At 38.2% G+C, this 15,045-nt stretch overlaps 1 protein-coding gene across 1 annotated transcript in view; it reads right to left on the reverse strand.

Annotated features, from left to right (window-relative positions):
• Nucleotides 1–15,045, reverse strand: part of PIGN (phosphatidylinositol glycan anchor biosynthesis class N) — a 1,169,967-nt gene that overhangs the window by 532,126 nt on the left and 622,796 nt on the right. Inside the window, exon 15 of the mRNA XM_053714623.1 lies at nucleotides 7,146–7,285. Coding sequence (XP_053570598.1) covers nucleotides 7,146–7,285 — 140 coding nt within the window. The remainder of the gene's footprint in view (nucleotides 1–7,145; nucleotides 7,286–15,045) is intronic.

The following is a 15,045-nucleotide window of genomic DNA, read 5'->3' on the forward strand; positions in this document are numbered from 1 at the left end:
TGCAGGCTGATATCAATTTCAGTGCTATTACAACAAATAATAACAAATCACAATTAAGAGCAATATGGGGACGTATCCCTTTGAGGTGTATAGCATCTCCACCAAAAAAAGTCTTAGTCTCTAAGGTACCTTATTGCGGGCGGAGTACAAGCGATATCCGTGTTTGGTCAAAAACTCACTGTGACTGTGTATGTGCGGCGTCCAGCCTCCTTGTGATCACATGTAAATCTCAGTCTGTGAGTGGCTGGTGGATAGTATGGCCTTTACGTAACTCAAACAAACCGGCAAACTGACATTTTGTATCTGATGTATCCAACACTGTTTCTTCGATAGTGTGTGACAGTGATCCTTCCGTGTCTCTGCTCACAGCTGGCTGTTCTCTTCTCCCCAGGGCAAAGTCTGTCTCCCAGTAGACAAGTCCGGTAAGTGACAGCAAATCACGCAGCTCCAAAGCACTGACTGCCTCTAATAAACAAGTCTATCACTCCAACAAGTGTTCTGGTGCTCACAAACCATCTACTAACCCTGAAGCGGGAGAGTGGCCAGCACATCAGAAAATGCAACCCTGATAAAGTTTTTCACAGTAGGCAACACAATTTCAGTATTCTGCAGTGAACAAACAGTAGGTGCATTAATACCCAAAGAAACAGTATTAGATTGGTCTGATTGCATTAAGAAATCTAAATATGAGCCAAATAAATGAGCTGGAGAAGGCACTTAAGCTTCTACAATAAGCACAGCTAATAATCAGCTAGATTACAAGTTATGGTGTTATGGCTGCTCGCTAAGTTCATGTACTAAAAAAATGCCTAACACCTGCAATCGCGGAATGTTAAAGCTCAGTAATGCAGCCCCATTGATGTCTATGGGGAAAGAAAAAGTTAAGTTTAAACCTAACACCCTAGCATAAAAACCATGTCTAAACACCCCAATCTGCCGCCCCCGACATCGCCGCCACCTACATTACAGTTATTAACCGCTAATCTGCTGGCCCTAACATCGCCGCCACCTACATTACAGTTATTAACCCCTAATCTGCCGCCCCCAATATCGCCGCCACTGTAATAAAGTTATTACACCCTAAACCACTGGCCTCGCACATCACTAACACTACATAAATATATTAACCCCACCTAACCCTAACCCTAACGTAACCCTAACCCTAAGCATAAACCTAACCCTAACACCCCTTAATTTAAATATAATTAAAATAAATCTAAATAAAACTTACAATTATATAATAATATAAATAATTCCTATTTAAAACTAAATACTTACCAGTAAAATAAAACCTAAGCTAGCTACAATATAACTAATAGTTATATTGTAGCTATCTTAGGTTTTATTTTATTTCACAGGTAAGTTTTTATTTATTTTAACTGAGTAGACTAGTTAGTAAATAGTTATTAACTATTTACTAGCTACCTAGTTAAAATAAATACAAACTTACCTGTGAAATAAAACTTAACCTGTCTTACACTAAAAACTAACATTACAATAAAATGAAATAAATTAAATTAATAAAATACAATTTACTAAATTACAAAGAAATATAAACACTAAATTACACAAAATAAAAGACGAAATTATCAAACATAAAAACGAATTACTCCTAATCTAATAGCCCTATGAAAATAAAAAAGCCCCCCCCCCAAAAAAAAAAAACCCAAAAACCTAGCCTACACTAAACAGCCAATGGCCTTTTGCGGGGCATTGCACCAAAGAAATCAGCACTTTTATCTGTAAAAAATACAAACAACCCCCCAACAGTAAAACCCACCACCCACACAACCACATCTAAAAAGAATGCAAGCTCAATCCTATTGGCTGATTGGATCAGCCAATAGGATGAAAGCTCAATCCTATTGGCTGATTGCAACAGTCAATTGGATTTTTTTCCCCTTTAATTCCTATTGGCTGATAGAATTCTATCAGCCAATCGGAATGTAAGGGACGCCATCACGGATGACGTCACTTAAAGGGAAACTTAATTTACCTGCAGCGATTGTAAGAAGAGGATGCTCCGCGCCGGATGTCTTGAAGATGGAGCCGCTCCGCTCTGGATGGATGAGGATAGAAGATGCCGTCTGGATGAAGACTTCTGCCCGCGTGGATGAAGACTTCTGCCGCCTGGATTAGGATGGATGTCTGGTCTTCGAAAATTGTAAGTGGATCGTCGGGGGTTGGTGTTAGATTGTTTTAAGGGTTTATTGGGTTGATTTTATTTTTAGCTTAGGGTTTGGGCAATGTAAAAGAGCTAAATGCCCTTTTAAGGGCAAAAAGATGATTTTCTTTGGGCAATGCACCGCAAAAGGCCCTTTTAAAGGCCATTGGCAGTTTAGTGTAGGCTAGTTTGTTTTGTTTTTTTTGGGGGGGGGCTTTTTATTTTGATAGGGCTATTAGATTAGGAGTAATTCGTTTTAATTTTTGATAATTTCGTTTTTTATTTTGTGTAATTTAGTGTTTATTTTTTTGTAACTTAGATAATTGTATTTGATTAATTTAATTTATTATATTTGATTGTAATGTTAGGTTTCAGTGTAAGGCAGGTTAGGTTTTATTTTACAGGTAAGTTTGTATTTATTTTAGCTAGGTAGTTATTAAATAGTTAATAACAATTTACTAACTAGTCTACCTAGTTGAAACTTACCTGTGAAATACAAATAAAACCTAAGCTAACTACAATGTAACTATTAGTTATATTGTAGCTAGCTTGGGTTTTATTTTATAGGTATTTTGTTTTAAATAGGAATTATTTAGGTAATAATTGCAAGGTTTATTTTGATTTATTTTAATTATATTTAAGTTAGGGGGTGTTAGGGATGGGGTTAGACTTAGGGTTACGTTAGGGTTAGGTTTAGGGGTTAATATATTTATGTAGTGATGTGGAAGGTCAGAGGTTTGGGGGTTAATAGTTTAATTTAGTATATTTCATTGTTGGGGGCTTGCGGTTTAGTGGTTATTAGGTTTATTATAGCGGCGGTTTGGACGAACGGCAGATTAGGGGTTAATAATATTTAAATAGTGTTTGCAATGCGAGAGGACAGCGGTTTAGGGGTTAATAGGTTTATTATAGTGGTGACGATGTCAGGGAGCAGCGGAATAGGGGTTAATACATTTTTAAGTGGTGGCAATGTTCGGAGCGGCAGATTAGAGGTTAATCATTTTAGTGTTTGCGTTGCGGAAGGGCCTCGGTTTAGGGCTTAATAGGTAGTTTATGGGTGTTAGTGTACTTTGTGACAGTTTAGTTATGAGTTTTATGTTACAGCTTTGTAGCATAAAGCTCATAACTACTGACTTTAGATGGCGCTACGGATCTTGTCATTTTAGGCTGTACCGCTCACTTTTTGGCCTCCCAGGCAAACTCGTAATACCGGCGCTATGGAAGACCCTTGAAAAAGGACTTTTTTAAAAGTGCGGTACTGACGTTGCGTGACGGCCAAAAATGTGTGCGGTACACCTATTCTGACAAGACTTAAAGGGCCACTGTAAGTAAATATTTTCTATGCCTGTTACTAACTAACTACCCCAAATACGCTTTTTATCAATAGCATTTCATTAACATATCTCTACCGTATATCAGAAATCTTGTCTGCAAATTTAATTGTTTTCCAAACCCACTCCGTGGGTATCCTTTGCTCTGTACCAATCCGTTTACAATACCTAGGTTTCAAAATGGCGCTTTAAACACAAAGTTATTGGTTTAAGTATTTTGAACACTCAGTGCTGAAAATAGTGGGCAGGATAACGTGACATCATCAGCGAATAAAAGATATAACTTTTAGAACGTTATGAAACTTCGTTTTGGAGAAAATATAGGTCAGTAGGTTTTAATTAATGTTTATTAACTTTAATATGTTAGTTGTTTAGCTTAAAAATTATAACAGAAAGTAATCCTTTAATAGCGTAATAGCAGCGTTAGGGAAAAAATCATTGTTATGGGCCATAACGATGCTTTTTGAGTCATAATGCAAAACTCGTAATCTAACTAAATGGTAGAAAGGTGTTCAGGAGACTCAGTTTCTTGCGTAGATTTAGGGACAAAATCAGATTTCTCCATTATAGTATATGGCAAAGCAATGCAATAAACACTATAACCCCCCTTAAAAAGTTCTTGAGGAATGGAAACCACTTAACCCCCCCCCCCCCAAGTAGCATTTTAAATAAAGTCACAGATACAATGCACGCTAAGTCAAACTGCAAAATAAAGCAGGAGGCATTAACAGAACATCCGAGGACAGATAAATCTCATCAACTAGAAATAATGCGTGCAAAAAAAACCTAACAGCTAAAAAGGAATATAGCGAGCCAAAACTCGACACGCGAGTAACTCGAGGACGAACGTGCGCTAACTGACATTTATATATTTATAAACTTAAGTGTCCATAACATAGCTGTAGAAGTATCTAAATGTTAATAAAAGATACTTGCCAATAAACACTCGTCCAGTAGCAAACAAGCAGCAGACAGCCAAACCAGAACTGAAACATATCAGCAGAGGTTATGGAATAGGAGTATATTGTAGATCCATAAAGGGAAGCAAAAGACAAGTCCCTGCGACCAATTATGGAGGGTTTATGAAAAATCCCTCTGACAAGCACTGTACTCTGAGGGGAAACCGGGCCTCAATATATAGAAACCCAGTGTGCTTCCGGGCTAACAGGAAGAAGGCTCTAAACAAACAGTCATCTCCAAATGATAGTAGTCCAAGGAAAGATGTTCAAAAAAGACCGGCCAAAAAGATTAAAAAGCAATATCTTTAATTGGGTACGTTGTTAAAATCAAACACAGAGCCGAAGCTCCATTAACAAAAGGTCAGGGCTACAGCTTAACAGACTGCAGACATGTTTCGCGTGGTGCTCCACGCTTGAACACGTTTTTATTGGCTGCAAAGGTGTACCAGTGAATATACTTAGTATACTGTCACAGCTTTTACCATCATAATTCAGTTTCCTAAGAGTGGATTGGGATTCATTTTGCTTGTATCTTACCTCATTCTGATTGAGGTTATAAAGAGTGAGTGTATATCTGTAAAGTTTTAATAAAATTCTACTGTTACTTTATCAAACTATGCAGTTTTGTATTCTTTTCCTTTAAACTACATCCTGTGGAGTGCAAAGTTCATCCTCCTACTAAGATCATCTTCCTCCTATGAGAAAGTATATCCGACCATTATAACCCCTGGTGGACAAGGGTGGTGCCTTGCCTCTCCTGGAGTATTCACCTCATATAAGAGGAATTATTCCAGCCATTAAAAGGTTGGCGGACGAAGGGTGGTGTCATTTGCCTATCCTGGAGCATTCATCTTACGTCATATGATTGAGGTTCATTCTGTCAAGCCTTAAACCATCTATTATACTGAGATATATCCAGATTTGGACAAAAGGTGGAGGTGGAATCTATCCTGATCACATCATTGAATTGAACTTTTTATTTTACTCTGATTAGAGACTTTAACCTCTGTGCGCTTTGTTTTGTGATTTTCTCTTTATTTTACTACATTTTTCAGTGTCAAAGGGTACACTGCTTATCTACTCAGCAGCACAAGTTTCTTGTTTATTACTTTCAAATTACTTTCTAAGTAATCACTTTCAAATTATGTTGATGTTTTGAAACAATTGTATATTGTATAGAACATTGTACTTATAGCCTGCACCTTCCTCATAATCTTTGATCAGTTAACATTAAGATACCATCAAGACAGAGCAGTTGGGTTCTTTCAGAATATTAGTGCTGATGATTTCTTTCTTTTGATAGATATATATACACATATACACACACAGACATTTCCTCCAAAACATAAAGCCTGGCACTGTTCTTGTACAAAATCAACATTATCCCCATAACACCAAGTTAATGTATAATCTTTGGTGTGCGATGTAAAAGTAAAGAGCAGTTACAATAATAGAGCGTTACATGAAAAAGTATATGTAGGAGTGCTCAAGTTTACTCATAATTTGAGTCTAATCTGTATCAGTGTTAAACAAAAAAGCTATAACTATTTAATAACTGCAGCTGTTAATGAGAAGCTAACCAAGGTTGCAGTATTATGTTGGAAAACATCACGCAAGCATGCGATAAACAATCAGTAATTTAATTAAAAAATAAATAAGAAGCTTTGTTACATAGCTCTTTTAGGTAAAATCGCTAGTCTGGGGGTGCATTGCTCATAACTACTCAACCATTGTAAACATGTAAGCTGTGTGTCAAGATAAAACAAGAAAAAACATACAAAGAGCACTGGGTATAAGCGATAAAATATAGTTTTATTTGAACTTCAATCTTCCATTAAAAGCAGTATATGTAACACAATGGAGGAGCCTTTAAGCTGTACTGATTGAGAGCAAGATAAATCAGATGATCGGCATTAGTCGTTGTCTAAGCTGTGTTTTATCGCTTATACCCAATGCTCCTTGTTTATGTTTTTTAAGGCTAAGTGGGATTTAATGAGCACTGACAAAATAGCTCCATTCAAGTCTGTGATGACTTCCTCCTATCTCTGATTCAGCAACCGGCGAGTGTGTGGAACAGTGACATCATCAAAGGGAGCAGAGGACTCTATTGAGGGAAGTTATCAGTTTATCCACAGTCCAGATAAAATGTATGCTGGCAGTGAAAGCTAGAAGCAAGCATTGGAGGGTATGCTGAAAGATCCAATGCTAAAAGGCTTACAAGTTTGTGCAACACGTATGAGCACGGATCCCTTTTGGTGGCATGGAACTGACTCTTTCCTGTTTGGCCACAGTCCAACCTTGCCAAGGTAAACTAACGTATTAGACTTGATATAGAACACTTACAGGCTGGGTGACATGTATGCCTATCTTGGTCTTAAATTGGAACTGCATCTATATATTTGGGAAATAGAGGTCTCTGTGACAAGTGCCTAAGAATTGTACATTAACATTCCTGAAGATAAAACAAAAGCCACATCGAAAGTAAACAGTATAGGTAATGTAATCAAGTAAATAACATACATTTCTAGCCTAAACAATAGACATAATACATGTTCATGGTGTGAGTGCTGGTATTTTGACCAGTTGCTTAACACATTTGATACCAGAAAAACCTAAATGGTAAAATATATCAATCTACTTTGTCAACAATATACATTAAAATAAAAATAATTATTTAGAATCTTAACCTACTCATTTGACACAGAATACCAAATTGGAATGGGTAAGAGACAGTAGATATAGTATGTCCAAGGGCATGACTGAATCAGTAGGAAGATGACTGTAAAAAGCCCAAGAGCAAAGAATCCACATTTTGTTGTAGACGATGCTCCCTGCAATATAAATTCAAGAAAAAAATTATAGAGAAAAATAACCCAGTATATCTACATTCTCTAAATGTCTAGTGTATTAATGAACATATACATAGGGATGCGTGTTTTTTTTAATATACAGTAAAGGCATTATTCCAAGTGAGGTACACAGCTAAGAACCATGCAATTAAAAAGTGCAAGACTAAGATATATTTATGCAATGACAACAGTAAAATAAAATAATGAAGCATTTCTAACAGATACAGAGCAAGGTCCAATCAAATTTGCATTTGCTGGCTTATATGTCAGATGTTGCATAAACTATGCCCATGTGTTATAAATAAAAGCAAATTAAAGTATTCCATTAGCAAATGCACTTTGAATTTCAAATTAGTACTTAATATGAGTTTTATCTATTTTTTTTTTTCTTTAGTGGACCTCGGATTTGGCATTTACAGAAAGCGTAATTCAAGAAGATTTTTTCTTGCTTATGCAAAGGAATTGCTAAACTAAAAGACATGCATATTATGACAATATAATTTATTGCATAATTTAGTTAATTGAAGAGCATAGTAATTATTTACATGTGTTAGAATCTTCAAACAACACATTGCAGTAAGCAGTCCCTTGTTATCTGTAAACTTCCAGTACTGGCCCTCTAACAGTGTGAATAAATGAAGACAGAATGCAATTTGTTTCCGTCTTGGCAGTTTTTTTTTAAGCCAAAGAAAATGATCCTGAGACCAAACCTCCATCACATTCATGATAATCTAACATTTCTTTCAATTCATTCATTTTCTGATGTAATTTAATCTAAATGTTGTGATACAGTAGATGGAAAAAATGACCTGTTACAAAATAAAACAATAATATAAGTGAAATAAATCACGTTTAAAATTATAATTTTAATAGCTAAGTACAGATGAAACTCGAAAAATTAGAATATTGTGCAAAAGTTCATTTATTTCACTAATGCAACTTAAAAGGTGAAACTAATATATGAGATAGACTCATTAAATGCCAAGCAAGATAGTTCAAGCCGTGATTTGTCATATTTGTGATGATTATGGCTTACAGCTCATGAAAACCCCAAATCCACAATCTAAGAAAATTAGAATATTACATGCAATCAATAAAACAAGGATTGTACATAGAACAATATCGGACCTCTGAAACATATAAGCATGCATACTGTATGTACTCAGTACTTGGTTTGGGCCCCTTTTGCAGCAATTACTGCCTCAATGCGGCATGGCATGGAAGCTATCAGCCTGTGGCACTGCAGAGGTGTTATGGAAGACCAGGATGCTTCAATAGCGGCCTTCAGCTCTTCTGCATTGTTCGGTCTCATGTCTCATCTTTCTCTTGGCAATTCCCCATAGATTCTCTATGGGGTTGAGGTCAGGCGAGTTTGCTGGCCAATCAAACACAGTAATCCCATGGTCATTAAACAAGGTTTTGGTGCTTTTGGCAGTGTGGGCAGGTGCCAAGTCCTGCTGGAAAATGAAGTCAGCATCCCCATAGAGCTCGTCTGTGGAAGGAAGCATGAAGTGCTCCAAAATCTCCTGGTAGATGGCTGGGTTGACCCTGAACTTTATGAAGCACAGTGGACCAACACCAGCAGATGACATGGCTCCCCAAATCAACACAGACTGTGGAAACTTCACACTGGACTTCAAGCATCTTGCAGTGTGTGCCTCTCCATTCTTCCTCCATACTCTGGGTCCTTGGTTTCCAAATGAGATGCAAAATTTGCTCTCATCAGAAAAGAGGATTTTGGACCACTGAGCAACATACCAGGTCTGTTTTCTTTAGCCCAGGTAAGACGCTTCTGGCGTTGTTTGTTGCTCAGGAGTGGCTTGACAAGAGGAATACAACATTTGAAGCCCATGTCCAGGATCCGTCTGTGTGGTGGCTGTTGATGCACTGACTCCAGCCTCAGTCCACTCCTTGTGAAAGTCCCCAACACTTTTGACTGGCCTTTTCCTGACAATCCTCTCAAGGCTGCGGTCATCCCTGCTGCTTGTGCACTTTTTTCTTCCACACTTTTCCCTTCCACATAACTTTCTATTAATGTGCTTTGATACAGCACTTTGGGAACATCCAACTTCTTTTGCAATTACCTTTTGAGGCTTTCCCTCCTTATGGAGGGTGTCAATGATGGTTTTCTGCACAACTGTCAGGTCAGCAGTCTTTCCCATGATTGTGATTCCTACTGAACTAGACAGAGAAAATGTAAAGGCTCAGGAAGCCTTTGCAGGTGTTATAGCTTAATTAGCTGATTAGAGTGGGACACTTTGAGCCTAGAATATTGCACCTTTTCACAATATTCTAATTTTCTGAGATTGTGGATTTGGGGTTTTCATGAGCTGTAAGCCATAATCATCACAATTATGACAAATCATGACTTGAACTATCTTGCTTTGCATGTAATGAGTCTATCTCATTTATTAGTTTCACCTTTTAAGTTGCAATAGTAAAAAAATGAACTTTTGCACGATATTCAAATTTTTCGAGTTTCAACTGTATGGTTAATAAAAAAGCACACTGTAGTCAACTTTTTTCCTTGTTCCCTCTAAAAAAGTTTGCTTTGTTAAAAAAAACTTGAATACGTTTTCTTATTTCCTAAATTCCTATATGGATCAATATTTGCACCCTCAGAACACTTTACACTTTCCCTATATGCTTTCCAGTATACTGTCATGATGCAAAAGATATTTTGTGAACCGTTTACCCATCCTGAAACCATTCACAACAGACATGAGCTCCTGGGACAACACCTTTGTTATATGTACTGCTAACATTATCTCTTCTCTAGAGGGCGTATGTTTAGGAACATGTAGATTTTGGCTCTAGTATAAGAATAGGACATGACTGTACACACTGAAGGGTTCAGTTCTTCATGTGCTCTATCTATAGGAATCTTCAGAGTTTCAAGTCCTACACTTAGTACAAATTGTAGAGTCCAAGGGGCCCATTTATCAAAGGGCTTGCGTACCTGATCCGATACTGCGGATCAGGTCCGCAAGACCTCGCTAAATGCGGAGAGCAATACGCTCTCCGCATTTAACATTGCACCAGCAGCTCACAAGAGCTGCTGGTGCAACGCCTCCCCCTGCTGACTCGCGGCCAATCGGCCGCCAGCAGGGAGGTGTCAATCAACCCGATCGTATTCGATCGGGTTGATTTCCGGCGATTTCTGTCCGCCTGCTCAGAGCAGGCGGACAGGGTTATGGAGCAGCGGTCTTTAGACCGCTGCTTCATAACTTGTGTTTCTGGCGAGTCTGAAGACTCGCCAGAAACACGGCCCTTCAAGCTCCATACGGAGCTTGATAAATGGGCCTGCAAGTCTATATTATCAGTCACTAATATATGCTCTGGGTTTCCCTAATAGACAAGTTTATGTGAAGTATATTCAAATGGTCATAGTGCCTCCGCCATATTACTTTGTAACAACCTCCTATGCCTATGCGCTTCTATCTACATTGTATATTTAGTATGGTTCTAACAGCCCCATAGCTCTATAAGGTCAAAACATACTATAGTCTACCCTAAGTACTGTTATATATTATATATTTCATGTTTACACTAGCTTCTTATAAGCTTGTATATAGGGGATACATAGCTTTTTCAGGGCATTGCCTTCTCAGAACATGCAGGGAAATCCCCCTTTAGTGGTATTATTTTACATTTATACCCACTCATCTATCACCTCCATCTGACTCCTCTCCTCCCTTTCCCGCCGGCATTTATTACCTGCGGGTCATACCCCTACTCCTTTTACCCACATCGCCTATAGCTGGCATCTCCCCAGGAGAGGGGTTCATGTAGCAGTCCTCTGCTCTTCATATATATAAATATCTCCCCCTGTTTGTATCCTTTATAGGAATCTACCCTTACTTTTACATACCCTAGCTTAAATTTACTCGTGGCGTAAATAGAGGATAACTCCATTAGTAGTGTACTTGAAAGCTCTAGGATCCCAGTGCACTTACAAACTTGACATGCAAACTGGCTCCGCCCTCCACTCCCCCTCTACTCTATTTTGAGCGGCTCTCGCCCGCTTCATTCCCCCTCCCCATAAAACTATAGAGCTAACTCCTCCCTGGCCCTAATCTTATCTGAATAGATACCCTAATTTACTTTTTATATGGCACAGAGAGGACCATTTTTGTTTATACTACATTTATGATATTCTATAATAAAACTGAAGTCTCCCTATAGATAGCCCAAATTTTATAATAACGCTTGAGATATACGGATACATAATGCTTTTTCTACATGGTTTATTCTGCCATACCTTTCTAATTATACTGTGTATACACTTATCTGTAAATGTTGTGGGGCATGCCCTATATGTTGTATTTGTTTATGACTTCAAAAAAAAACTTGAATACATTGTTTTCCTAACGTACTTGAAGAGGTATGTCCATTCTTCACCAGTAAAGCAGAGGATTAGTAAGAAGTAGAAAACCAGCATTGCAATATTACAATACATTTTCATGATTCAGAAGTTTCCAATTTACTTCTATTATCAAATTAGCATTGTTCTCTTGTTACTTTTTGTTGAAGAGATATCTAGATAGGTGGCGTGCAAATCTCTGGAGCACTACAGTCCTGGCCAAAAGTTTTGAGAATTACACAAATATAAATTTTCACAAAGTCTGATACTTGTGTTTTTAGATTTTTTTTGTCAGATAGTAACCTATGGTATACTGAAGTATAATTACAAGCATTTCATAAGTATCAAAGGCTTTTATTGACAATTACATTACGTTTACGTAAAGAGTCAATATTTGCATTGTTGACCCTTATTTTCCATTACCTCTGCAATTCACCCTGGCATGCTGTCAATCAACTTCTGGGCCACATCCTGACTGATGGCAGCCTATTCTTGCATAATCAATGCTTGGAGTTTGTCAGAATTTGACAGGAGGGGGGGGGGGGTTGTTCACCCACCTCTTGAGGATTGACAACAAGTTCTCAATGGGATTAAGGTCTGGGGAGCTTCCTAGCCATGGACTCAACATTTTGATGTTTTGTCCCCCAAAGCCACTTAGTTATCACTTTTGCCTTATGGCAAGGTGCTCCATCATGCTGGAAAAAGCATTGTTTGTTACCAAACATTTCTTGGATGGTTGGGAGAAGTTGCTCTTGGAGGATGTTTTTGTACCATTCTTTATTCATGGCTGTGTTCTTAAGAAAAATTGTGAGTGAGCCCACTCCCTTGAATGAGAAGAAACCCCACATGAATGGGGAATGAACAGGATGCTTTACATGAATGAACAGGATGCTTTACTGTTGGCATGACACAGGACTGATAGTAGCGCTCACCTTTTCTTTTCCAGACAAGGTTTTTCCGGATGCCCCAAACAATCGGAAAGGGGATTCTTCAGAGAAAATGACTTTACCACAGTCCTCAGCAGTCCAATCCCTGTACCTTTTGCAGAATATCACTCTGGCCCTGATGTTTTTCCTGGAGAGAAGTGGCTTCTTTGCTGCCCTTCTTGAAACCAGGCCATCCTCAAAAAGTCTTTACCTCACTGTGCATGCAGATGCACTCACACATGCCTGCTGCCATTCCTGAGCAAGCTCTGCACTGGTGGTGCCCCGATCCCGCAGCTGAATCAACTTTAGGAGACAACCTGTCGCCTGCTGGACTTTCTTGGGCGCCATGAAGCCTTCTTCACAATAATTGAACCTCGATTTTTTGGGGGGATTAAGTTAATTTTCATGCCAAAGAGGGACTTTGCAATTAATTTGATCACTCTTCATAACATTCTCGACTATATGCAAATTGCCATCATAAAAAATGAGAAAGCAGACTTTGTGAAAATTAATATTTGTGTCATTCTCAAAACTTTTGGCCAGGACTGTACATGACAGGAAACAGTGCTGCCATCTAGTGCTCTTGCTAATTTATAACATTCTAGCAAAACTTCTGCCATAAATTGCTTCAGACATGTGTACACTCCTGAGCTTGCCTTCCTGCTTTTCAATAAAGGATAACAAGAAAAAAAAAAGAAAATTTTATCATCGAAGTAAATTGGAAAGTTGTTTAAAACTGTATGTTCTATCTAAATCCATAAATAAAATGTTTGGTTTTATGTCCCTTTAAAATTTTTGGAGGCAGAATATTTTTGATATGTGTTGTATAGCAGAGGTTAAAGCTTTAATATAATATATATGTTATATAGTATAATGTTTTCTATAGAACCTATGTCACACATCTCTCTTGGGTTTGGAAATTTATCAGGAATGGTTTGGGTGGTCAGATTATGTTCAACATTGTTCTTAGAATTATCTGAACCTCTAACTTCAAGATAAAGGAAACTTTATATATCACTTATGCTTATGTTCACAAAAATGATTACTTTTGCTGTGTGTGCAGAAAAACATAATTTATGCTTACCTGATAAATTTATTTATCTTGTAGTGTATCCAGTCCACAGATCATCCATTACTTGTGGGATATTCTCCTTCCCAACAGGAAGTTGCAAGAGGATCACCCACAGCAGAGCTGCTATATAGCTCCTCCCCTCACTGCCATATCCAGTCATTCGACCGAAACAAGCCGAGAAAGGAGAAACCACAGGGTGCAGTGGTTACTGTAGTTTAATTAAAATTTAGACCTGCCTGAAAAGGACAGGGCGGGCCGTGGACTGGATACACTACAAGAGAAATAAATTTATCAGGTAAGCATAAATTATGTTTTCTCTTGTTAAGTGTATCCAGTCCACGGATCATCCATTACTTGTGGGATACCAATACCAAAGCTAAAGTACACGGATGATGGGAGGGACAAGGCAGGAACTTAAACGGAAGGAACCACTGCCTGTAGAACCTTTCTCCCAAAAACAGCCTCCGAAGAAGCAAAAGTATCAAATTTGTAAAATTTGGAAAAAGTATGAAGGGAAGACCAAGTTGCAGCCTTGCAAATCTGTTCAACAGAGGCCTCATTTTTAAAGGCCCAGGTGGAAGCCACAGCTCTAGTAGAATGAGCTGTAATCCTTTCAGGAGGCTGCTGTCCAGCAGTCTCATAGGCTAAACGGATTATACTCCGAAGCCAAAAAAAAAGAGAGGTTGCCGAGGCCTTCTGACCTCTCCTCTGTCCAGAGTAAACAACAAACAGGTTAGATGTTTGGCGAAATCTTTAGTAGCCTGTAAGTAAAACTTCAAGGCACGGACTACGTCTAGATTATGCAAAAGACGTTCCTTCTTTGAAGAAGGATTAGGACATAATGATGGAACAACAATCTCTTGATTGATATTCTTGTTAGAAACCACCTTAGGTAAAAACCCAGGTTTTGTGCGCAGAACAACTTTATCTGAATGAAAGATCAGATAAGGACAATCACAATGTAAGGCAGATAACTCCGAGACTCTTCGAGCCGAGGAAATAGCCATCAGAAAAAGAACTTTAAGAACCAAGTTTAAGCTCCATGGAGGAGCAACAGGTTTAAACACAGGCTTAATTCTAACTAAAGCCTGACAAAATGCCTGAACGTCTGGAACTTCTGCCAGACGCTTGTGTAAAAGAATAGACAGAGCAGAAATCTGTCCCTTTAAAGAACTAGCTTGATAATCCTTTGTCCAAACCCTCTTGGAGGAAGGACAATATCCTAGGAATCCTAACCCTACTCCATGAGTAATTCTTGATTCACACCAATGAAGATATTTATGCCATATCTTGTGGTAAATTTTCCTGGTGACAGGCTTTCGTGCCTGTATTAAGGTATCAATTACTGACTCGGAAAAGCCACGCTTTGATAGGATCAAGC

Source organism: Bombina bombina, chromosome 5 (assembly GCF_027579735.1).
Source record: "Bombina bombina isolate aBomBom1 chromosome 5, aBomBom1.pri, whole genome shotgun sequence".
Lineage (NCBI taxonomy): Eukaryota > Metazoa > Chordata > Amphibia > Anura > Bombinatoridae > Bombina > Bombina bombina.